At 39.9% G+C, this 23488-nt stretch overlaps 1 protein-coding gene across 1 annotated transcript; it reads left to right on the forward strand.

Moving 5' to 3' along the window:
* Positions 1 to 14952: 14952 nt before the first annotated feature.
* LOC110790087 (ferredoxin--NADP reductase, root isozyme, chloroplastic-like) lies at positions 14953 to 20088 on the forward strand. Its single transcript, XM_021994831.2, has 5 exons — positions 14953 to 15302; positions 15784 to 15840; positions 16703 to 17035; positions 18202 to 18421; positions 19346 to 20088. The coding sequence occupies exons 1-5, from the start codon at positions 15279 to 15281 to the stop codon at positions 19840 to 19842; spliced, it is 1131 nt and encodes a 376-aa protein (XP_021850523.1). The 5' UTR covers positions 14953 to 15278; the 3' UTR covers positions 19843 to 20088.
* Positions 20089 to 23488: the final 3400 nt, after the last annotated feature.

A 23488-nucleotide genomic window follows, 5' to 3' on the forward strand; every position in this document is an offset into this window, starting at 1 on the left:
ATGATAAATCGTCAGATTCTGATTGCAGTTGGTTTTATGAGCTGAAAAGTGGGGTTTGAGATGATATTTGCAGTTGGTGCATTGGTTAAGGTTGTTCCCTATTTGGTTTTCCTTCTGTAGTTAGGTGTTGTGAGGAGTTCGTTGTCTGTAGGGTTGTTGTAGCGGCTTCTATTCTAGTTTCAATAGGTTTTAGTTGATGATGCTGCCTGGTTGCTTGTTTTTATTTTCTTTTAGTGTCGTGGTCTGCTATGCATGCTTGCTGTTTGCTTGGATGTTTTGGTTTCAGTTGGTTTTTGCTTTATTTTTATTTATTTATGTGAAAACACTAGCCTACTAGCTCAATCGGTAGAGCATTTGCACAAAGGATGTGGGTTCGAATCCCACGTAGGTTCGTTTACTTTTGAATTTCCTTTATTTACTTTTACTTTGAAAACCTTTACTTTGACCGCCCTACACTCCAATATTCATAGTTTACTTTTCGAACAATTTCATATACTTCTCGAACAATTCCATTTACTTTTCGAACAACTCTACTTACTAAATACTCCACACAGTTGACAATACTTCAGGCATGAAAAATTATAGCAAACATTTCAAAGCTATTCAACAATTAGGTTTAATGTTTACTAATTGTACATGTACTTTAGAAATATTTCGAGTTACTTTTGATTTATTATGATTTACTCTTGTATTTACTTTAGAGATTTTTCTAAAAAAAAATTACTTTTAGAGACAACCTATGTAGGAATCGAACCTACATCTCCTATGCATCTGCATAGTGCTCTACCATTTGAGCTAATAGGTTTAAGCAGTTAAGCACATCTAGTAACAAAATACCGCACCAACCAGAACTTGTCCATAAATTGTTCACTTTAGGATAATTTCTATTTACCTTTTCCAGTTTTTGCTTTACTTTGGAGTCAGATAACTAAAACCCCTACCTGACTAGCAACTTGCAACATCAGCAACTTGCAACATCAGCAACTTGCAACATGGAAAGAACTAAAGAGAAGAGAGAGACCAATACAACTTAAGTTACATACATGTGATCTTTTTAGTAAGAACAATTTTGTACGCACAAGACAATTATGAGAAAAGACTTACACTTTCAGCTGACTCTTTAATATCTGTAGCTGATGTATTGAAACGATGTATTGAAACGTCTGCACCAGAAAGTAATCTTATTTGCTTTCTATTATGTAAGAAATCTGAGTACCGTCTCCATAAACATACTCCAAGCTATCAGGAAAGTCCAGATCACCAATTTAAAGGTCCTCTAAGTCATGAGGCATATCAATGGCACCAATAGACATATTGTCCCCATTACCAGTTGACAAAGCAAGGTTTTGACTTTTGAGAAGCACTTGCCTGAGCATCATAAGGCAGGAGAAGATGTAATGGACTACCCTACTGACCCACCTATTCTGGTCTACAGGAGACGCAAAAGGCAGCAGCAGACCACAGCAGCCACAACACACAACACAGAAGGGAGTGGAGATGGCCCTTAGCCAACTAGAAGACAAAGAAGCAGAGAGCAGCATTAATTACATGGCAGTGTGCTGGCCAAACCTAGAGTATAAATAGTAAAAGAGAGGAAAGAGAATGACATTGTGTTTTGTATTAAGAAAAGAGACTTGTAGCCTCAAGCTTCTACCTTGGAGATTTGTATATGTTCTTGTGTTGTGAATCAAATCATTCTTCTCTCTATTTTATGAGTTTGCCCTTCCATATTACTGTGTGTTGAGTTGGTGCATTGCAATTTGTGTGTTGAGTTGGTGCATTGCAGACGATTCAGATTTCCTAAGGACGAGAGCTTCACACCATTTGTTAACATCACCATATTAATTAAGATGGCTTCTAAGTCTCTGAACTTGACATTTAACTATACGATCTGGCAAAGAATATGTTCCGAGGAATCCTGGCCATCTTTAAACCAGTCATCGTCCATACCCAAATCATCATTCTCATGATTTAAATCTGAAAGAAACATCAGACAAAGTAAAATTAGATTTTCCTTTCTACACAGTGACCATGTGTTTTGCCTCTGACAACTCTAAAGCATCTTTACTAAAACTGACTGCAACAAATCAGCACCGTCAATGCACGCAGAACAGAACCACCAAAATTGACCAGCGAGACAATCAACCTAAGTCAACTAATGTCAAAAGCATCATGCAATTTCTGCTGAATAAAGAAACCAACATCCAATAAGTCAGTGGACACCATGCTAGTACGATTTTATTACTTTTGAGTTTACGTTATTTACTTTTGAGTTTACATTATTTACTTTTTAGATATTTTTGAATTACTTCTTAACATTTTTAGCTACTTATAAAGAGAACTAGTTCAATTTATGAGAGATTAAGTTTACTTTTCTAAAATTGTTATTTACTTAAAGTCAATAATGTAGCACCGCCTAACTGATTTAGTTTTCTTTTAAAGAGAATTAGTTTACTTTAAGAAAGATTGCGTTTACTTTTGTACAATTTTTGTTTACTTCAAGTCTACAATCTAGCAACCCTAACTGACTTAGTTTTCTTTTAAAGAGAGTTAATTTGCTTTAAGAGATATTAAGTTTACTAATTCGAGCATCATAAAAGTTCAAAATCTGAAGCTTAAAATAATTTTGCAATGAAGCTGAAGAAATTAAAAAACCGATTGTGACTGGTTTCACAACTCTTACCATTATCTACTGTAACTTCGCATCATTTTGTAGACAAATTCACAAATTCAAGCCAAATATTAACGAATTCTGGTACTTGAGTGAATAATAGCTATGTTGAGATCAATTTGCAGATTCAAATCATACCATATTTTGAGCATGAATTTTCAAATTCGAGTAAAGAACTGAGTGCCGCAAAATTAATTTGAAGCAATATTTTGTTTACTTTTAGATCATTTATATTTACTTTTTTCAGTTTTTGCTTTACTTTTGAGTTAGATAATCACTAAGTGCAACAAAATTATAACAAAACAACTCCACCAACTAAACAACACCAACAAATTTTCTCTACAACAACTTCTAAGGCAGCTAATTCCAGTTTTACACACAAATTTTCTCTACACACAACTTCTAAAGCAGCTAATTCCAGTTTTACACACCAACAAAACTTCTCTACAACAACTGACTATCAACTCACAATCAAATTCAAAAGTAAACAAAATATTGCTTCAAAATTACACTTAATATACTGAGAAGTAAACAAAATGTAAACAAAATTTAGGTTAAATTACCTTAGACGTTCAGTCGCCGGAAACTGTACTCTATAAGATTTGGTTTAAGGAGAAATAAATGAATAAATAAATATGTTGTAGGTTGCAGGTTGTTAAAGTAGGGCCAACATTCTGACTTGAACATATTGTTGCAGGTTGGATCAGTAAATCATGAATTTCTTGCTCATTAAGCAGCAACTTAATCTAGCCAAAATCTCCACAACAGCAGTCAGCAAGCCTATCAAGGAATCTACATCAAAGACGACCTAACGCAACAACTACTTTACTTCATGACCTAATTGATTTACTTCTGATCCTCCTTGATCTACTTCAAGAACGAATAGCATTATGAGACAATGTGAAATAGAACGATTTAGTTTACTTTAAGTGAGATTTAGTTTACTTTATGTGAGATTTAGTTTACTTTATGAGAGATTTAGTTACGTATCAGAATGATTTAGTTTACTTTAATTGAGATTTAGTTTAATTTAATAGAGATTTAGTTTACCTTAAGAACCAAAAGCTCATTTATAGTGTCCTGTACAGACTTCAACATCTAACATCTAGAACTGAAACTCTACCCATACAGCAGGCAGTCCCTCTAAACCGAACATAACCACTGATAGAATCAAACCAGCAAACAAGATTGTTCCGGTGTTGTAAAGATGGAAACAATGGGCTTCGAATGAAGGCCCTTTTGTATGTGTTGAAGATCTTGCTTGTTTGAATGAGTAGAGTCCGAATTCACCTGCACAAGAGCAAAGTCACTGGCCTCGGGGGTGTTTCCGAGGAAAGCCCCTCCGATGCCTAAGTAAGAACGATGCTCGGATTCTAGAGAGAAGTTCTCTAGAAGAGTAGTCTTAAGGAGATAAATTGGACGTACCTTGAGGTGTGAGCCTTGGCGGCCTATTTATAGTGTTTGCATAGTAAATGCCCATAGGTCATTTATTGCTTTTGGGCCTTGGGCCTTGATAGATGGCTGACTAGCCATTGGTAGGTTTGATGCTGTTTGTTTAGAGCCATTGGGCTTTGGACTTAGTGGCCCAATTGAGAATCAATTGGGAGCTCAAACAACATGCCCCCCAGACCCGGTCCATTTAGAATTAAATGGGTGGGTTTCCAGCTGTCAGAAGTCCGAAAGTTCCCTCTCTTTTTCGAAAAGGGGTGATTTGCATTGATGACAAGTGTTGGGAGTTGTATTGTGTCGTGGAGATCGTGGGTTGAGGAAGTTGATGCGCCCCTTTTCTTTTCTATAAATATGGGGTGCGTTGCTCTTTTCGAACTTTTACTCCTTCTTTCAAACCCATTCTCTCTCTAAATTCCGGCGATCGCAGTGCAATTTGTTTCTTCAGATCTACGAAATTCGGCCAACTTTAGACTTCGGGAACTTGTGTTGTTCGTTTTATCGGCGAATTCCGCTTCGGAAAAAGGTAATTTGTTTTTGAATTCTCCTCTTTTTCTTCGTTTTTCCTTCTACCCCTCAATCTCAACCCTAGACCGAGAATTCGCGGCCATGGCAAAGAATAGGGGCAAAAGCAAGTTCGTCGTTGGCTCCTCTAGTGAAAGGGAGAACGTGCCTTCGGGAAGGTTACCGAAAACTTCGAGGGGTCGGCCTTCGGAGAGGCCGGTGGAGAGGCGTTCGACTGGTTGGGATGCTTCCAAAGATGATGTTGTTGGCGGGTCTAGCGTGTCTGAACGCGCAACTTCTGGTAAGAAAGCTGGTTCTTCGGGTGTGCGCCGCTCTTACCCTGAGTTTCCAGTTCATTGGACTGAAGCTGATCCGCAGGGCAAGTATGCCCCGATTCTGCATGAGACCACTAAGATCGATGGTCCTTTGGAAAAATCGGTCAGTGGTGACTGGTTGGTGGAGGCGAAGCTGGGGAATTACCATCGGAGGGCCGAAGAGTTATACGGAATCCAGCACGCCTTGGGGTACTGGTGCGAGCTTCCCGACCAGGAGCGTCCTCGGGTGACTCATCCGCCGAGGGGGTTCATCTCTGTGTATACTCATCATTTGGAGAACGGTCTCCGCTTTCCTTTGGATCCCTTCATTTCCGAGCTCCTGGTGTCGTACAACATCAGTTTGGCCCAACTTACCCCCAAATCTATGAGGCACATCATCGGATTTAGATGGGTGTGCGATTTTATTAACTTTCCCTGTTCTGTTGCCGTGTTTCGGGATCTGCACGATCTGTCTTTCAACCACGCTTCCAAGGGGGATGGGTATGGTTGGTGGACCATCATCAACAAAAGGTCCCGAAGGAAGGGGGAGCCGAACTAGATTACGGCCTACCCTTACCTCAGCTCTGATCATAATTGGAAGACGGAGTGGTTGTTCGTTCGTGTGCCGACAGATCCGAAGCATCCGCATTTCTACCGCCCTCCGAAGTGGTTTGTGACTCCTGATCCTGATATGCGAAGCGTGGCTGCTCCGGATCGGAACCATCACCACTACGTGGATCTCCTCCAGTGGTTTTTGGCTCGGGAGGACAACTACAAACTGCCGTCCAACTGGCTCCCGAACCTCAACTATATCTTGCGGGAGGACATTCTTGCTGTTGCCGGTCTCAGCAGGATTTTTGACAGGGGTAGGTGTCCTTCGGCTGGGACCGTGCTTTAGTAAGTTTGTCTTCCTCCTTTTTGTCTCGTTTTATTGACTTTGTTTTGTGCTTTGTTTCTGCAGAGTACGGCTTTAGCTGCGTTGATCCTGTGGTCTTGGGCATTTCTTTGGATCTGAAGACCATTCACGACTCGGCTCCTGATTACAAGTTCGGAAAAGAGAATCCTCGTAATCCTCGCTTGAAGGATTACGTGTTGTCTCCGTCGGGTGTCGCTCGGATATCTGAAGTTCGAGCTGATCCGTGGGATTCTGCCTCTTCTCCCGAAGCTGTTCCAGTGAAGGTCGTGCTCCCTGATTTGAGGACAACCTCGGATCCGGTGAGTGTTTTTATATCTCGAAGTCTTTTGTTTGTCTTTCTTTCTGGTTGGCCGTCGGCTAACGTCTTGGTCCTGGACCATCTTTTTAGGGTCCTGGGACTGACGCTGTGCCGCGTGCCGTTCCTTCGGTTTCATCTCCGGCTCGGATAGATATCTCTTTATCTAGGAACCGGGTACTTCACGGTTTTATCTTTATTCCTTCCTTTGTCTTCTTTTACATTTATTGACCCTTGGTCTCCTCTGTTTAGGATCAGCGCAAAAGGAAGGGCAGCACTCTTTTGAGGCCTTCTGCGCATCCGAAGAAAGCGAAAGCTTCTCAGTCTTCGGAGAAGGTATTTGTTCTGACTTGGAGCTCTTTTTTTTTGTAGTCCGTTCTCTCCTTTTCTGAAACTGACCTTTGAGCGTTTGCCCTGTAGGAAGCGGTTTCGGAAGTCATGCCTCCTCCCAAGAATCTCCTTCACTTCATGCCCTTGCCAGGGCAGAAGTTGAAGAGTGTGGTGGTTGCGGAACTGCCGCCCGTGGACCAACCGTTGGCTGAGGAAGATACCATCCCCTCTCCGCTGAAGCCGGCTGCTGCTTTAGGGATCGAGATCCAGGATATAACCAAGGTGATGGAGGCGATTGAAGCCGACCTTGTTCCTGGCTCGGATGTCCCTACTGTGGCCGAGCAGAAGGAGGAATCTGCTGACGTTTCTCTCGAAAGGGAGAAAAGTCCAGATAAGGAGATGGTGGATCTCACCGAAGCTCACATGGAGGTTCCCGAAGCTGAGAAGGAGGTCCCTTCTGCTGAGGAGGAGCAACCCGAACAGGGTCTGACGAGGAAGAGGCGCCACTCGACCTTGGGCTCTACTTCGACCTCGGCCCTGGATAGACTGATCCACGCTGACCCTTGCTCGGATGTTCCGCTGAAAAGGATCCCCGAGGAGGTAAGGGAGGCGATGGCTCGCTATGCTAGAGCTCCGATTTTGGGGGAGAACCCCATGGCTCATGTGGGATCTTTGGTGGGACCCGAAGCTGCACGGGAGAATCTTCTTCGGGCCAACCCGCAGTGGAGGGTTCCTGGAGCTGAGGAGAGGAACCCAGCTATGATGGCTCAATACTATCTGAATGAGGTAAGTGTTGGATTTTCAATTTTTTGAGTTTCGTTTGTTCTTTCTCATCTTTTTCTCATCTACTTTTCCTCATCTTTTTCTTCTTTCCCTAGGCTGTTTTCTGGTCCTCGTTCGCTTCCGAGTGTAGCTCGGTTGAGGAGAGACAACTGAGGAGATATCAGGAGGCTTATGCTCGTGATATCCCTATTTTGGACCAGAAGGCTGGGCAGCTCTTCGCCGAGCTGGTGGAGGTCAAGCAACTGTACCTTCAGTACAGTCGTGAGGCTAGGGAGTCGGCTGAGCAGATCGGGGCCGAAGTTGGGAAGCTCACTTTCCAAGTCGAGGAGGATGCTGAAAAGATAGCTTCCTTCGACAAGGAGAGGAAAGAAATGGCCGCCAAGTTTGCGAGCGAACTTGAAGAAAAAGACAGTCTTCTCAAGGAGATGACGTCTAAATTTGAGGCGGCCATTAAGCAGAGCCAGGAAGCGGAGGCGAGGCTTCAGCAGTTTATCAAGCATCGGGAGATTGTTCAGAATCAAGCTGACAAGGTGCCCGTTCTCCAGCTGAAGATCCGAGAGAAGGACGCGGCCATCCGGAAGTTGGAGCAAGAGAGAGTTGACCTCTACACTGCTGATCAGTGTAGAGAGCAATACTAGAATGGCATCCTGGGCGCTCGGCGCATGTTTGCGAAGCACATGCCTCATTTCCCTTGGAATGAGAAGGTTCCGCTCTGGATGAGGGCCCAGGATCACTTGGTGGAGTGCCAGGCCGATCGAGACGAAGCTGAAGCTGAACGTCAAGCTGCTCTTGCAGAGGCTCGGGCCCAGAAGGCGTCTTCCGAAGGTGACACTACTGCTGGGGGTTCTTCGAAGGACGCTCCCCTAGGGGCTGCTCCCGAGACCCCCAAGAGTTAGGGATTCGGGCAGTCGTCTTCTTCAGAGTCGGTCGGTTCCAGTTGAGGACTTCCGAACATGTGCTTGCCTTTCCCCCCTTTTGCCTCGGCGCTGCGTTGTACTCATTTCTTTTTGTTTTCTTTAGTACTTCGGTAGGCCGGTATTGTCTGTTGATGGCTGCCGATTTTAACTGTTTCATTTTGTTTTCAATTTTTGAGGTTTTCAATGTATTTGTACTCCCCCCAAATATTGAATAAAAAATGAATGTTTGTTACTTGGCTGCTTCTTTTCAACTTGTACTTTCGCAATTTTAGGTCCTTAAATCCGTAGATTTCTCGAGCTCCTCTTTCTGTAGACTTGCTAAAAACCTTTTGATCTTGCGAGCTCTTTAAATCCGTAGATCTGTTAAGAGACTTTTTAACTTTGCGAGTTCTTCAAATCCGTAGATCTGCTAAGAGACTCTTTGATTTGGTGAGTTCTTCAAATCCGTAGATCTGCTAAGAGACTCTTTAGTTTTGCGAGTTCTTCAAATCCGTAGATCTGCTAAGAGACTCTTTAGTTTTGCGAGTTCTTCAAATCCGTAGATCTGCTAAGAGACTCTTTAGTTTCCAGACTCTTCAAATCCGTCGATCTGCTCAGAGGTTTGGATTGTTCTTCCGATCCCTTGTGGTTCGGAAACCTGGGCAAGGAGATCGCTAGTCTGCCTCTTAGTTATGCCTTCGGCGATCCGTGGATCTGAGCCGGAGTTTTATAACTTGATTCGAGCGACTGTTTGTTGCGAACAAATTTTATTAGGGTACCGCGAATCCGAGGATTCTGGACGATTCCCTGAAGTGTATGATTTGGTCATTTCTTGCATTTTATCAAGGAATGGGCAAAGTCAATCCTGTTTTTAGTCTCGGATTGATCAGATCCGAGGCTGCATGTATATATAAAGGGACAATAAATATAGAGATAAGTTTAATGAAACTCATGGTGCCAATGGCTTTCCTCTTCTCATTAAACAACTTACTTGGTTTACAGACAGAGATCATACAAAATATTTCTTGAGAACATCGGTATTCCAATGGTTCTTCAAAATTGTTCCATCTAACTGTTTCAGCATAAACGTGCCTGGCCTTTTTTCGGAATGGATGATGTATGGTCCCTCCCAAGTGGCTGAGAGTTTGCCATGGATCCGTCCTTTCTGAACCGAGGCGGCGTTTCTGAGTACTAGATCACCGACTTTTAGGGGTCTGGCGTTGACTCTTCGGTTGTAATGCTTGTTGACCCTCTGCAAATAGGCTGCGTTGAGTGTCCTTGCATCGTTCCGAGCTTCGTCCAGTAGATCGAGAGCTTCGGATAGAAGTTGGTTGTTGCTTTCTCCTTGGAGCCCATCATACCTGTTGTATGCCTGGATCCTCAGGCTTTCTGTTCCGATTTCCACATGGATTACGGCTTCGGATCCGTATACAAGGTGGAACGGTGTTTGCCCGGTAGCTTCTTTCTCAGTGGTCCGAAGGGACCATAGCGTTCCGGGTAGCTCTTCTAACCATTTGTTTTTGTCATCCTCGACTCTTTTCTTGAGTGCATTGAGGATGAGTTTGTTAGCAGCTTCGGCTTGTCCGTTGCTTTGTGGGTGGCAGACTGCCGAGTAAGCTAGGTGTATGCCGAACTGTTTGCACCACTTTTGCAACGGGGTGTTGTCGAACTGTTTCCCGTGGTCGAAGACCATCAGTCTTGGTATGCCGAACCTTGTGATGATGTTCTGCCATATGAACTTGCGGACCTGAGGTTCGGTGATGGAGGAGACAGCTTCGGCTTCGATCCATTTGCTAAAATAGTCGACTCCTACAATCAACCACTTCTTCTGGTTCGTCGCTGAGGGGAAGGGACCAATGATGTCTAACCCCCACTGTGCGAATGGTAAGGGATACAGTGTTGATTGTAGGGTTTGAGCTGGTTGATGGATGGCTGGTGCGAACTTTTGGCATTTCTCGCATTTCCTTGCCATCTGCTTTGCCTCGGAAACCATAGTGGGCCACCAGTACCCAGCCCGAAGGGCTTTATGTGCCAATGTCCTGCCTCCGATGTGGTTTCCGCATATCCCGAGGTGGATTTCCCTTAGGATGTAGTCGGCGTCTGTTGGACCCACACATTTTAGCAGCGGAGCGGAGAATGATTTCCTCATGAGCTCTCCTTCAGCGCTGATGATGAACCACTTATTGAATCTTTTCAGCTTTCTTGCCTGCAGCTTATCCTCGGGAAGTTCTCCCCTTTCTTTGTATGCAACTACTGCGTCCATCCAGCTGGGTTCGGTACGTAAGCTGCATACTGTGGTGGGTAGCAAGTCAATGCTTCTCTCTTGGTGAACTTCCACGTGGACCGACCTGTTTAGGTTGATGAGTGTTGAGCTTGCGAGTTTTGACAGTGCATCTGCTTGCGTGTTTTGTCCTCGGGGGATGAGAATGACTTCAAAGGATCTTAACTTTGACGTTAAGGACTTAATTTTTGCTAAGTAAGCTGTCATGCTGGGCCATTTGACGATCCTTTCAATCTTGCAGCGGCCTTGTTGAACTCTTCGGTTCTGATGAACGCATCGGCCATTTGGAGCACGTCAGCTATTCTGGAGGGGTTCTTCATTGAGAGTTCGTCATGGAACTTCCCTTCCTGGAGCGCGTGCTTCAAAGCGAAGATGGCCACGTCTGGCTGCAAGTTTGGTATGTTTGTTGATTCCTTCATGAATCTGGCCATGAATTCTCTTAGACTTTCGTCTCTTTCTTGTTGGATTGAGGTCAGTTCTGCTGTGGTTCGCTCGGGGCGATTGTTGCTCACGAACTGTGTGCAGAATCTCTTTTTCAGCTTTTTCCAGCTCTTGATCGATCCCTTCGGCAGCGATCTGAACCACTCTACCGCCACTCCGGTTAGCGTGGTTGGGAAATATTTACACCAACATGCTTCGGAGTAGGGACTCAAGAACATTTGCTGCTCGTAGGAGATGACATGATCCCTCGGATCTGTGATTCCGCTGTAGGTTAGGTGCGCTGGCAGTCTTACCTTCGGTATTTCTTCCATGATCAGCTCGTCCGAGAAAGGGGATGACGTGGGAGTCATGATTCTTTTCCCGAGTCTAGCCCTGATGCCTTCGTTTGCCGAGGTTCTGTGATTAGAACGTTCGGGCGTACGATGGGGGCTAGGGGTTCGATCATGCCTCCTGTCTCTTCTTCTTTCTCGGCTACTGACCTCGGGTCGTTCGCCAGATCTGCTCGACTCACCTACCCCGAGTCTCGTATGGATCGAAGGTCTTAACCTTGAGTGGACCGAGGGCCTCAACCTGCTGAGCACCGAGCTTCGGATCCGAGTGTTACGAGTAGTCGATTCGCTTTGGAGAGCTGTTGGAGTAGGCGATGGTCTCGCAAACCAATCTGGTTGCTGTTGTGCCCTTTTTTGGGTGTCCCACGTGCTTTCCATCCATCTCGACGTCAAGTGTGTACCTGTCAAGGGAAGGAGTTCTCGTTCGGGTCTGGACACTTCTACACTGGGTGGCTCGTTCAGCCTTCGCCTGGTCCTCCTCTCTTCTCTGCGGTCCTTTGCCAATCCTTGCTGCTTCTCATTGAAGAGGAAGTTTTGCATGATGGTCATGGCCGCAGTGAGCTCTTCCCTAGTCGGAATCGGAGGTCCTGCGTTTGCGGCGGTCGTAGCTCTGCTTGGCTGTGACCTCGCCATCGATTGAGGGTGCTCCTCTTGGTCAGATTCTGAATCTGACCGCACCATCATATCGTCGTCATTGTTGTTAACAACATCATTAACCATTTTCGCGGAAAGAGGTGATTGATGTCTTTCAAAGGCTTTGAAGTGTTCTTCCCCACAGACGGCGCCAAATTGTTCCGGTGTTGTAAAGATGGAAATAATGGGCTTCGAATGAAGGCCCTTTTGTATGTGTTGAAGATCTTGCTTGTTTGAATGAGTAGAGTCCGAATTCACCTGCACAAGAGCAAAGTCACTGGCCTCGGGGGTGTTTCCGAGGAAAGCCCCTCCGATGCCTAAGTAAGAACGATGCTCGGATTCTAGAGAGAAGTTCTCTAGAAGAGTAGTCTTAAGGCGATAAATTGGACGTACCTTGAGGTGTGAGCCTTGGCGGCCTATTTATAGTGTTTGCATAGTAAATGCCCATAGGTCATTTATTGCTTTTGGGCCTTGGGCCTTGATAGATGGCTGACTAGCCATTGGTAGGTTTGATGCTGTTTGTTTAGAGCCATTGGGCTTTGGACTTAGTGGCCCAATTGAGAATCAATTGGGAGCCCAAACAAAGATTATTAATCTGTATCAATTGCACATATCCGAGCTCCAAAATTCACCAAAAACAAGTAAAAAATCATTCCAAAAACACAGAAGTTCGAGCGCAATAAAACCTCCACAAAATTAACTAAAAAATCACAACATTCAGAATTATAGGTTGCGATTAGCATAATTGTTGATCAAAAATAAATTCGAGCAAGAACGGTAGAAATTCGAGCAAAAGCCACAGAAATTGAGCAAAAATCGCAGAATTTCAAGCAAAAATCGCAAAAAAATGGAGTAAATTCGACATTAAAAAAATCGAAAGAATTAAGTAAAATTACCTCAATATCTTTGTAGTTTTCGCGAAATTAAGATCTAATTGCCGGTTTTTGAAGTGTAATTTCAAGCAAATTGGTTGAGGAGAGACACGATTGCGTTTGAATTTGAGTGAGGAGAGAGAAACGAACGTCAGTGAGTGAGGGTTGTAGAGAGAGAAAACATCAGCTCAGTCAGGATATTGAAAAGAACCGCGCGTGATTTAATTTGTGAGATAAGATCTCAGCCGCTCGTTTCACCTAAATCTAACGGTTCACATAGGTTCTCATTATAAGGTACTCCCTCCGTCCCGGAATACTTGACCTGTTTTCCTTATCGGGCCGTCCCTTAATACTTGACCTGTTTCTAAAAATGGAAATATTCTAACAATATTATATTATTTCTCACTCCACCCCTACCCCCTACTCCATACAAAAAATAATTAAAAATTCAACCCCTACTCTCCCCCAACCCCACCTCTTAACCCACCTCTCACTAACTACATTAAAATAATACCCCACTATCAACTACTACCTATTAAATTAAATAAGTCAATTCAAGTCCCTTAAACTCTGTGCCGGTCAAACCGGGTCGAGTATTCCGGGACGGAGGGAGTAGTTCTCATCTTAAGGGAGGTTCTCACCAGAACCTGGTCCTATATATATATATATATATATATATATATATATATATATATATATATATATACAGAAAAATATTATAAAGGATAATAAAATAAGTAAAGTTTAAAATAAATAAATAAATAAAATAAGTACATTTCAAAATAAAATAAAATAAGGGAAAATAAAATAAGTAAAGTTTAAAATAAATAAATAATAAAATAATTACATTTCAATTTTTTTAATAATAATAAATAATAAATAAATAAGTAAAAGTAAAAGTAAGAAGAGTCAAAATGGAAGTTGTATAAGTCAAATAAAGTCATCAATGTATATTCTCTCCCTCCACTCTGTCCTATCCAACGCCATATTTTCTTCAATCCCAAGAAAGCTCATATCGTGCTCAATCACATTCCTCCAAGTTTTCTTAGGTCTTCCCCTACCCCTTGCAATTCTATCACATTGCCACCCTTCTAGCCTCATAACCGGGGCATCACTTGATCTTCTGCTTACATGCCCAAACCATCTTAAACGATTTTCCATCATCTTAAACTTAATCGGTGTAACCCCTACTTTCTTCCTAATAATCTCATTCCTCAAACGATCCTTTCTTGTATGCCCACACATCCAACGTAACATGTGCATCTCCGCCACATTCATCTTATGCACATGACAATGTTTCACTGCCCATCATTCGGTGCCGTATAACAACGCCAGTCGAATTGCCGTGCAGTAAAATTTCCCCTTCATTTTTTAGGGATGTCTGGATCACATAGGAACCCCGTGGCACCTTTCCACTTCAATCAACCTACTTGATTCTATGAGTCACATCGCCATCCAATTCCCCATCCTTCTGGATAATAGATTCTAAATAACGGAACATTGAGCCTTGGACAATTTTCCCATCTAAGGTAATCGCCCCTGTCTCTCTGTTTTGGACTCCACTAAACTTACACTCCATATATTCCGTCTTGTTTCTACTCAGCCTAAAACCCCGAGATTCCAAAGTTTTTCTCCATAACTCCAACTTACTTTCCACTCCTTCTTTTGTTTCATCAATCAATACAATATCATTTGCAAACATCATGCACCAGGGTATACCATCTTGAATTGACCTCGTCAATTCGTCCATGACTATAGCAAAAAGAAACGGGCTACGTGCGAACCTTGATGCACTCCAATCGTAATGGAGAATTCTTCAGTCTTACCAATACTAGTTCTCACACTTGTGCTAACTCCCTCATACATGTCCTTGATGATATCAATATACTTTCTCAGAATTCCTTTCCTACTTAATGTCCACCAAAGAATTTACCTGGGTACCTTATCATACGCCTTCTCCAGATCAATGACAACCATATTTAAAAAATGTTCCACTACCAACTTTCATCTAATTAAATAATAAGTCAATTACAATGCATTAAATTCTGTGTTCGTCAAACCATTTCGAGTATTTCGGGACGGAGGGAGTATAAAAGAAACAACTATTTCTATAGAAAGCTAGAACAACACTCGACTATGAAATGAAAATTGTGAATTGACTTTACACAATAATTATAAACTAATGTCAAGTTGTGCAAAAGTGATGCATAATACAATCGTAAATTCATGGGTTAGGGGGGATGAACAATGAAATTAAGAAGCAAGACTTAAAACGGCAACCTTAATGTGGCCTTTACAGAGTGCCTTAAGCTTGCTAGTAGCCTAGTACTAACAACTAACAAACCACAGTTGGCACAATTAGCCTAAATTGGTCGATTGGGCATTAGATTTGGTCATCAATTTGGCAATTTTTAATTCACACTTCAACAGTCTGCTGCCGCCCAGCCTAAACCCGTCCCTTCCAACTGCCCAAAGGCTCAGTCACTTTCATTGTTAAATCCTCCTTCCTTCCTCTCTCTTCCCCGATCATCTCTCTCTTTCTCTCTCCTAAATTTCTGTGTTCAATCATGGCTCATTCCGCCATCGCCAAGGTCAGTCCCACTATACCCTTTTCTCTAATTTTCTTATTATCATGGTTTTTATGCTTAAATGCAATGAAGTTTTAGTAGGTTTTCTAACAAAAATCATCATTTTTAACGGATTGTTCTAAACTTTCATCTTATTTAAAGGGTTGTTTTTTGAATCTGTTTTTGCTGATGGGTTTGTTTAAATTGTCGAAAAATGTCATCTTTTTTATTATTAAGATCAAAATTTTAGCTGCTCATTTCATTTGGTCTGTTGTTTTTTGGTGAGTCCCACAAAAGTCAAAGCCTTTTTCTTTTGTTTTCTTCCTGACTTTCTTTTTCAATTTCATTTTCATGTGTAAATGCTGGGAGTTAAAGTTGGTTTGTTCTATTGAATTGAATTTGGGTGATGGGTGTTTTTACTAAATAAAAAATGTGTCATTAATTAGGTTGATTAAGTTATGATTATCTTCCGTTAATCTCTGGTGTATAATTTGTGTGTGTGTAGGTTTCTGTTGCTGTTCCAGTTTCAAATGAATCTGCTGTGAAAGGTTCTACTTTCAAGGTACTTACTCAGTTTATGCTAATTTAATTATTACACTGAATTTTGGTTAATGGCTTTGCTTATAGTGGGTTTTGATTACTGTATCATTCTCCCTTGAGGAATTTGCTTAATTGTGTTTAATTTTCTGCTACAAGGAGGATTGATGAGTTAGTGAGTATGTGTTTACTTACTCCTTCCGAATTTGCTTAATAGTCACGCTGTTAGTGTAATTTGAACAACGAATGTGACAATTAAATCTGGACGGAAGGCGCATAATATTTGTGATAGAGTTTATCTAGTATGCTACGGAGTATATATAACAAATTTATGATGCCTGCTATCGAATACTCATATTGGAGAGAATTGCTTGAGTGAGTGTACTGTTGTGGAAGTTAGACTCTACAATTAGGCCTAAAACGTGCATGATCTTGGATGTGTTTTAGTAGTTATGCTGTCAAAGATGTCCACCAGCCCTTTCACCAAATGTTTTTCATTAAGATTTCAATTATGGGTTGTAAATTCACATTGTTAAGCACTTTCTCTTTTATAGTCATGCTCAATTGTTTTTGGTCTTGCACCTTTCGCTGTTGTTTTTGAAGCATGTTATGTAAATCATTTCATAAGATACTTGAAAGTAGTGATATAAGGTGACATCAATGTACATTGAGGTTGAATATCGATGTAAGTCACGAATGAATGGGAGAATAGCGAGTTGTGGTGTTGATATGGTATGCTAGTGATATAGCACAATATAGATGATATTATATGCATATTTTCTCTTTATTGTGTTTGCTTCTTTTCATGTTTCTTCTGTCCTACTTATGTCTAGAAAATGGCATTACATGTTTCAAACTTAAGCTCTAACATATTGACATTTATGCAGACATACAGTGTAAGCTTTGGCAGTAAATCATGGGTCCCTGGCTATACATTGGACCTGAAAACAAACAACTTAAGACTGAGAAAGCAGTCAGTAGTATGCATGTCTGTGCAAGAAGCCGCCATAACTAAAGTTGCGGTTTCACCTTTGGAGCTTGAAGATGCTAAAGAACCACCAATGCATGTGTACAAGGCCAAGGGGCCATACACAGGAACCATCGTTTCTGTTGAAAGGGTTGTAGGTCCTAAGGCTCCAGGGGAAACATGCCACATTGTGATCGATCATGCTGGCAATGTTCCCTACTGGGAAGGGCAGAGCTATGGTGTTATTCCCCCGGTATGCCTTTCCTTTTTCTGTTGCTCCTCTTTATTTGTTCAGTGAAGTAGTATATTTTCCTGTTAGAAGCATCAGCATCTAATATGAGTTCTCACATAATCTATGTTTTGATTCGTCAGCCCGATTATTCTTGGGCGAGAGGGTGGGTGGGTGGCAGGGGCTTTGAACTTGAGATAGGTGGTTATTCACAGTATTTGAACCGAATTTTTGGGAACTGTACTAGTAAAAAAACCAGAGGTTATTTGTATTCTTCAGAAACTTCCCCCTACATCACATCCAATATTTCTTGACCCACTGTCGGCCAAACTCCTTGGGCACTAGGTTCAATAGGATCACTTAGCCATGCTTCATAATTGGAAAAACGGGCACCGTGGAAGTACATACCACTGAGCCAAAGAAAGATGATGGAGAGTTGACCAAAATGGGCACTAATATTTTTTTCAGGAGATCTCCAAATCGCTAGTGTGGCTATCGAAATCGTGAGCATCAACATGTAGTAGTTTCAGGGCCCTTAGATATTGTTCTTGAAAAATGACTAGGTTTGGCTCATGCCTCAAACAAAGTTTTATGGGATCCCTATCTACCAAAATTTTTACTTCAAGTTCCGGTGAACGAATAATCACTGAGTCTTCTTTCCGGACAAGACATACAAAGAGACCTGCCAACATTCAAATAATTGGTGAACCTCAGAGAGATTCAAATAATGTCCAATTATTCTTTCACTTCTATCTCCCATCTTTCTCTTTTTCTTTTAGTTATTTACTAGAGCAATTATGATGTGGAAGTTGATCCAGGGCAAGTGTGACGCTCAACGGACCTTTTTTTTATATATTTAAAGCCCTTTTTCGGGTTTTTTAAGATAAACATGATTTTTTTGTGCAACTTAGATTTCGTACGGAGTATTTTAGAATAATGAATAATTTTTCTATATATTCTTCATTATTCTAAAATATATTTTTTTAGTTAGAATAGTAATTTAGTTATTTGTATTAATAGCTCATAGACGAAAATAAATGTTCTCCAAAGGGTTGCCTTGGTAAAGAATTTTGTGGACTCAAACCTATTACATTCAGACTTTTTTTCTCCTTTTTTGGGTCATTTAGAAAATTTTCACTCATTTTATTGTTTGAGGAATTGAGCTAAATGCTGTCTTTATCTTTGAACAGGGTGAGAACCCCAAGAAACCTGGGAATCCTCATAATGTGCGTCTATATTCCATTGCTTCTACGAGGTACGGAGACTATTTTGATGGAAAGACTGCAACTTTATGTGTTCGTCGAGCACTCTATTATGATCCCGAGACAGGTAAAGAGGACCCTGCTAAAATGGGTGTATGCAGCAATTTCCTTTGTGACTCTAAGCCTGGAGACAAGGTCCAGATAGCTGGTAAGTTCCGTTTGATCCTGGATAAGGTGTCAACTTCGCCTGTTGATTTAGTTATGTTTTTTGTTACATTAGTGTCTGAAGATATTGTCAGCCTCTTTCGAAAGGAAAGGTTTGAAATATGCATCAATTAGATGTTTTAACATGCTACGGAATACTTTTTAATTTATAGTGATCTTCTAATGTTCATTATGGTTCATTCATTTGTGCCATATATAAACTAGATAATTTACTTTTAAATGATGTACGGAATGAAAGCATGCAAAGGTAAAGAAATCATATTCTCCCACATAAAAATGAATGGTAGACTGAAGAAAACAGCATCATGCTCTCGCGCTTATGAGCTATCAGGGTTTTCATCTGCTCCATCAATTTTACAACTTGTTGCATACTTTCATACCTGTTGTTGTTGCTTTTCATATGGAAAAGGGGCTTACAACATCAGAACATATACTTATTGTCTTCTTAGGGTCTTAGAAACTTTCACTTTCCTGCCAAAGTAGTATTCTTGAGGAAATTATGTGACACCACCTTCTAAAGGAGTTCTCTTTACTCTGTTTCCAACCTCTAGTTTCATTTGAGAACAGGTGTTGAATAAATGACAGTCTCTAAGCAGTTGTGGGTATTCTTGGCTTTTGTTATCTTAGATTTTCTTGGCGCTAGATCTTTGTGTCTTTCAAATAGGTAGGGTTCGGGTTTGGTCATTTAATGATTTAAATTCCAGCTCCAGAACCATGTTCGTAAGTTACATCCCAAAATTTTTGTGCAAGTCTCAGGGTCAGGTCATAAAAAATGTATATAAAACCCAAGTCTTTCAAGTCTGTTCTTGGTTATTACTTGCTAACAGATGGAAGTAATTAATTAACCTTTGAAAAAGGGGTTTTGTTTCTGCTATTGATGACATGACATCCATGCTGTATTTTGCAGGTCCTTCGGGCAAGGTTATGCTTTTACCTGAGGACCCGAATGCCACACACATAATGATTGCTACAGGAACTGGTGTGGCCCCATACAGAGGCTACCTTCGTCGCATGTTCATGGAGGATGTCCCTGCATACAAGTTCAAAGGCCTTGCTTGGTTGTTTCTTGGGGTTGCCAATACCGACAGTCTTCTATATGATGTTGAATTTTCCAAATATCTAAAAGACCACCCGGATAATTTCCGGTATGACACGGCTCTTAGCCGAGAACATCAGAATAAGAAGGGTGGGAAGATGTATGTTCAGGATAAGATTGAAGAATACAGCGATGAAATCTTCAAGCTGCTTGACAATGGTGCTCACATTTACTTCTGTGGGCTCAAAGGGATGATGCCCGGAATTCAAGATACACTAAAGAGGGTTGCAGAAGAAAGGGGGGAGAGCTGGGACGAAAAGCTTTCTCAGTTGAAGAAGAACAAGCAGTGGCATGTAGAGGTATATTGATATAGTGTATACCACCATGTTATTTTTATTTTTCGGATGCTTCAATGTAGAAAGAAGATCTGCTTGTGTTGAGATAGCTTCAATCACTTGCTTTTAGTCTGAATGAAAGGTTAGCTTTCAAGAAGTGGGTATTTTAATCCCAATTTAATGAATTTCAATAAACGTGTTTATTTGATGATGGATTTCCCCTCTATTGATAATAACTACGAAGTAGTTAGTAGCCTGGGTGATGCCCGGATTGTTGGATATAGCTTGAGCTTTTTTTTATTCATTTATAAATTTCTTTAAATGCAGTTTGATAATAATATGAATGTCATTATGTACGCAGCTATAATAATATGAACATTCAATGAAAGTTCATTGATGGTTGAGCTTCATTAATGTCGTGTTAGAGAACTTCAAAGGTTTTCCCATATTCCTTTTTAAGTTTTAAGCAAATCCCTTTTATATGGGAGGGAAAAGGAGGGGAAATGAAGAACATAAGGAAATACGAGCGCACGTGAACGACACGTGGGAAGTCAAGCCGGAAAATTTTGGATCAACGCCTGAAAACACAATTAGTTTGTCTTTCGCAAATTTATTTTACTTTAAGGTCTGTTTTCGTAATTTTTTTTATAAAAGGTTGTTTCTCGCAAAATGGTTATAAAATGTTGTTTTGGCAAATTTGCCAAAATAAATAAATTAAAGTTACAATTGTATATTGAGTTACAAAGTCGAAATAATTTTGGAGGAGAAAAAAACACATTTAATTAGCTAAAAGAATGCGAAACATTATATTTTCTTATTCTTTTCTATGTTAATTTCATGGGTTTATGTTAAGTAAATTTCTAGAAAAGTATATATGATTTGATTAGTAAATGAATGCTCCCTCTGTTCCGGAATATTCGCAACGGTTTGACTGAATACGCTTGTCAATGCACAACTTTGACCATCAATATTAATATTTTGAAAATATATATTAAGATGAAGCCAACAATATATTATATGCTAACACTTATTTCATAAAATAGGATCAAAGTTAATTATGTGAATAGTGAAAAAAGTCAAACCGTTAGAATATTCCGGGACGAAGTAGTAATAAAAAGTTGGTCATTAAAGTTTTACACATTCATAAAAATCATTAATTGGTCATTAAAGTTTTACACATTCAAAAAAATCATTAATTGGTCATTAATATGTAATAATTAAGAAAAAATAATTATCATAAATTTTTAATAAATACAAAAATTTGGTCATTAAAGTTTTACACATTCATAAAAATGAATTTTCTCATTTTTAATTGTATCATAAGTTGTCTCTGTATCATTGGAGTGACGACCATATGATTTTATTAGAATTATAACCTTTTATGAAATTGTGAAGCTCGTATCGGGTGCATGAATAGTATGACTCTACATGACTCATTGATAACCCTAATTGTGACTCTCAAAGTACTTAGTTTGTCAACTTCTGTCAACAAATTAATAAGTGCATACTGAGATAAAAGAAAAAGAAGTTCAAAGTAAAATAAATACATTAGAAAAAACAAATTCAAAGAAACCCAAAAAAAGATGAAATCGTTTTAAATCCTTAATAATTTCATGAATTTGTGTTGATTTCGATTCTGCATCTTTGTTTGAGCTGACATTTTAATAGTCACTACTATGATTCAAATTTCAGGTAAACCAAATAACAACATTATTAACTTCAACATTAAATTTAATCTATTTCTTTAGAAAATTTTATGTAAGTTGTTTAATTAATTATTTCCTTAATTTTTTCTTTTTCTAAATTTTCAATTTAGCCTTAGCGTAATTTAAGTCAATTCCTTAAATAAAAAATCACTTACTTATTCATATGATTTCATTGGAAGTGTCAATTATTTTATTGAATGAAATGTATACATCAATTATTACCTTAATTAGCTTCACGATCAATTACAATAGTCATTTCAAAATTACTTGAATCAATTAAGTTAGTTTCTTGTATTATTGGTTATAGATTGCATCATTTATGGAATTAATTAAGTAATTACTTAGATTACACCCCTAATTGTTTACATTCTAATTGTGATTTTTAATGTATTAGTAGATTGCATCCTTACTACGAAGAAATTATGATGATGTAATTGAAATTCTTCATATTTATAGTGGTATTGGATATTGGTGCCAATTGTAATAAGTAAGATGGCAACTAGGACTGAAACAACCTAATCAGTTTAATAGCCTAAACCAGTCCATTTAACTCCAACCAGTTTCGATCTCTGCATAACCGATCTCCTCTCCAAAACTGTTATGTTTTCGGTTTTTTGGTCTGGTTTATTTATTAATATGATCCAACTTTCCTTAGAGCAACTCCAATGCTTGTAAGTAGGAACTTGCTTGCAATTTTTAAAAATCTCAATCTTAACTTGGTATTCACTTCTGTTAGGCTACTTTGCTCCAAACCGATCTTCGGCTCTTCTCTATATTGCAAATTCTTCAACATCGATGGGCCCTTCCTTTTCGGGACAAACAATGGGCCAAGACCGTTTTCTCTGATACCATGATAAACTCAATGAGCCTAACACAAGTCCGCACATGAGAAGAGATTAACCGCATATAAATCTGACGGAGTTCCATCATAAAACCAATTGATGACCGGTGGAGTAGCTCACCAATCTTATATTTTAGTCAATTACTTTTCTATTTCTCCAATATAAAATAACTAGTTCAATACTCACATATGGATTATATTCTTAAGAGTTCTTTTTAAAGCATCTCTTTAATTCTTTAAATCTAGTATGTACAAGATGAAATTAGTTGTCAACAATTGAATAATTATATTGTAAATTAGGCCCACATTTGCGCAATATTTTACACCACCAAAAACTATGATTTCTTTTAATTATTTATTCAAGAAAACTCACATGTTCTTTGGTATTTTGTTTTAAGTCCAAAGTGTCCAACCTTTATCTTCAACTAATTTTAGTAGCATTCAGATTTGATTACTCTATAAACCTTGTTTTTTTACTAGACTAATCACCAAAGGAGGTTAACAGTTGTTAGTCATCTTTTTAGGTTAGCGTTAAGATTTATTCTTGACGCTTTCAAAATCCAAAATTTGAACGCTGCTTCCCATTTTATGGGGCCTCATAGCATGCTACTCGAGTCATGTTTTGTGACTCTAGACGCTTGTGTGCAATACACAAGGTCTTTTAACCAAGACCGTAGCTTTGTCTCGCTTCCTTTGCTTTTCTTGTCTCCCAATTTCTGCAGATTTGTTAGGGAGCATCTTAGTGGTAAACAACCCAATGTTACCACCATCTTCTATAAGGGAATCTCAACCACAAGGGGCCTTGGTACAATAACACCAAAATGGCGGTGTAAACAAGGTAGTTACAACAATCAAGGGCCGACAAGGGAAGAGTCAACTACTTACATGCCTATAAGAATTATAATCGTAGTAGTTTGTTTTGTAATGTGTGTAAAGGTCTATAAAGACCTAGTACTTTAGTTTGTAACTTTTATTTTAATGCAAATTTAGCCTATATAAAAAAAATAAAAATAAAAAATTCACCAAAGGATATAAAAAATAAAATTGACACTGTCCTCGTTGAGTCTTCATTAGTTGTTGACCACTTTATCCTTGTCCATACGGTTGACCACGTTCTCCACTCTCTCCCACC

This window comes from Spinacia oleracea, chromosome 2 (assembly GCF_020520425.1).
Source record: "Spinacia oleracea cultivar Varoflay chromosome 2, BTI_SOV_V1, whole genome shotgun sequence".
Taxonomy (NCBI): domain Eukaryota; kingdom Viridiplantae; phylum Streptophyta; class Magnoliopsida; order Caryophyllales; family Amaranthaceae; genus Spinacia; species Spinacia oleracea.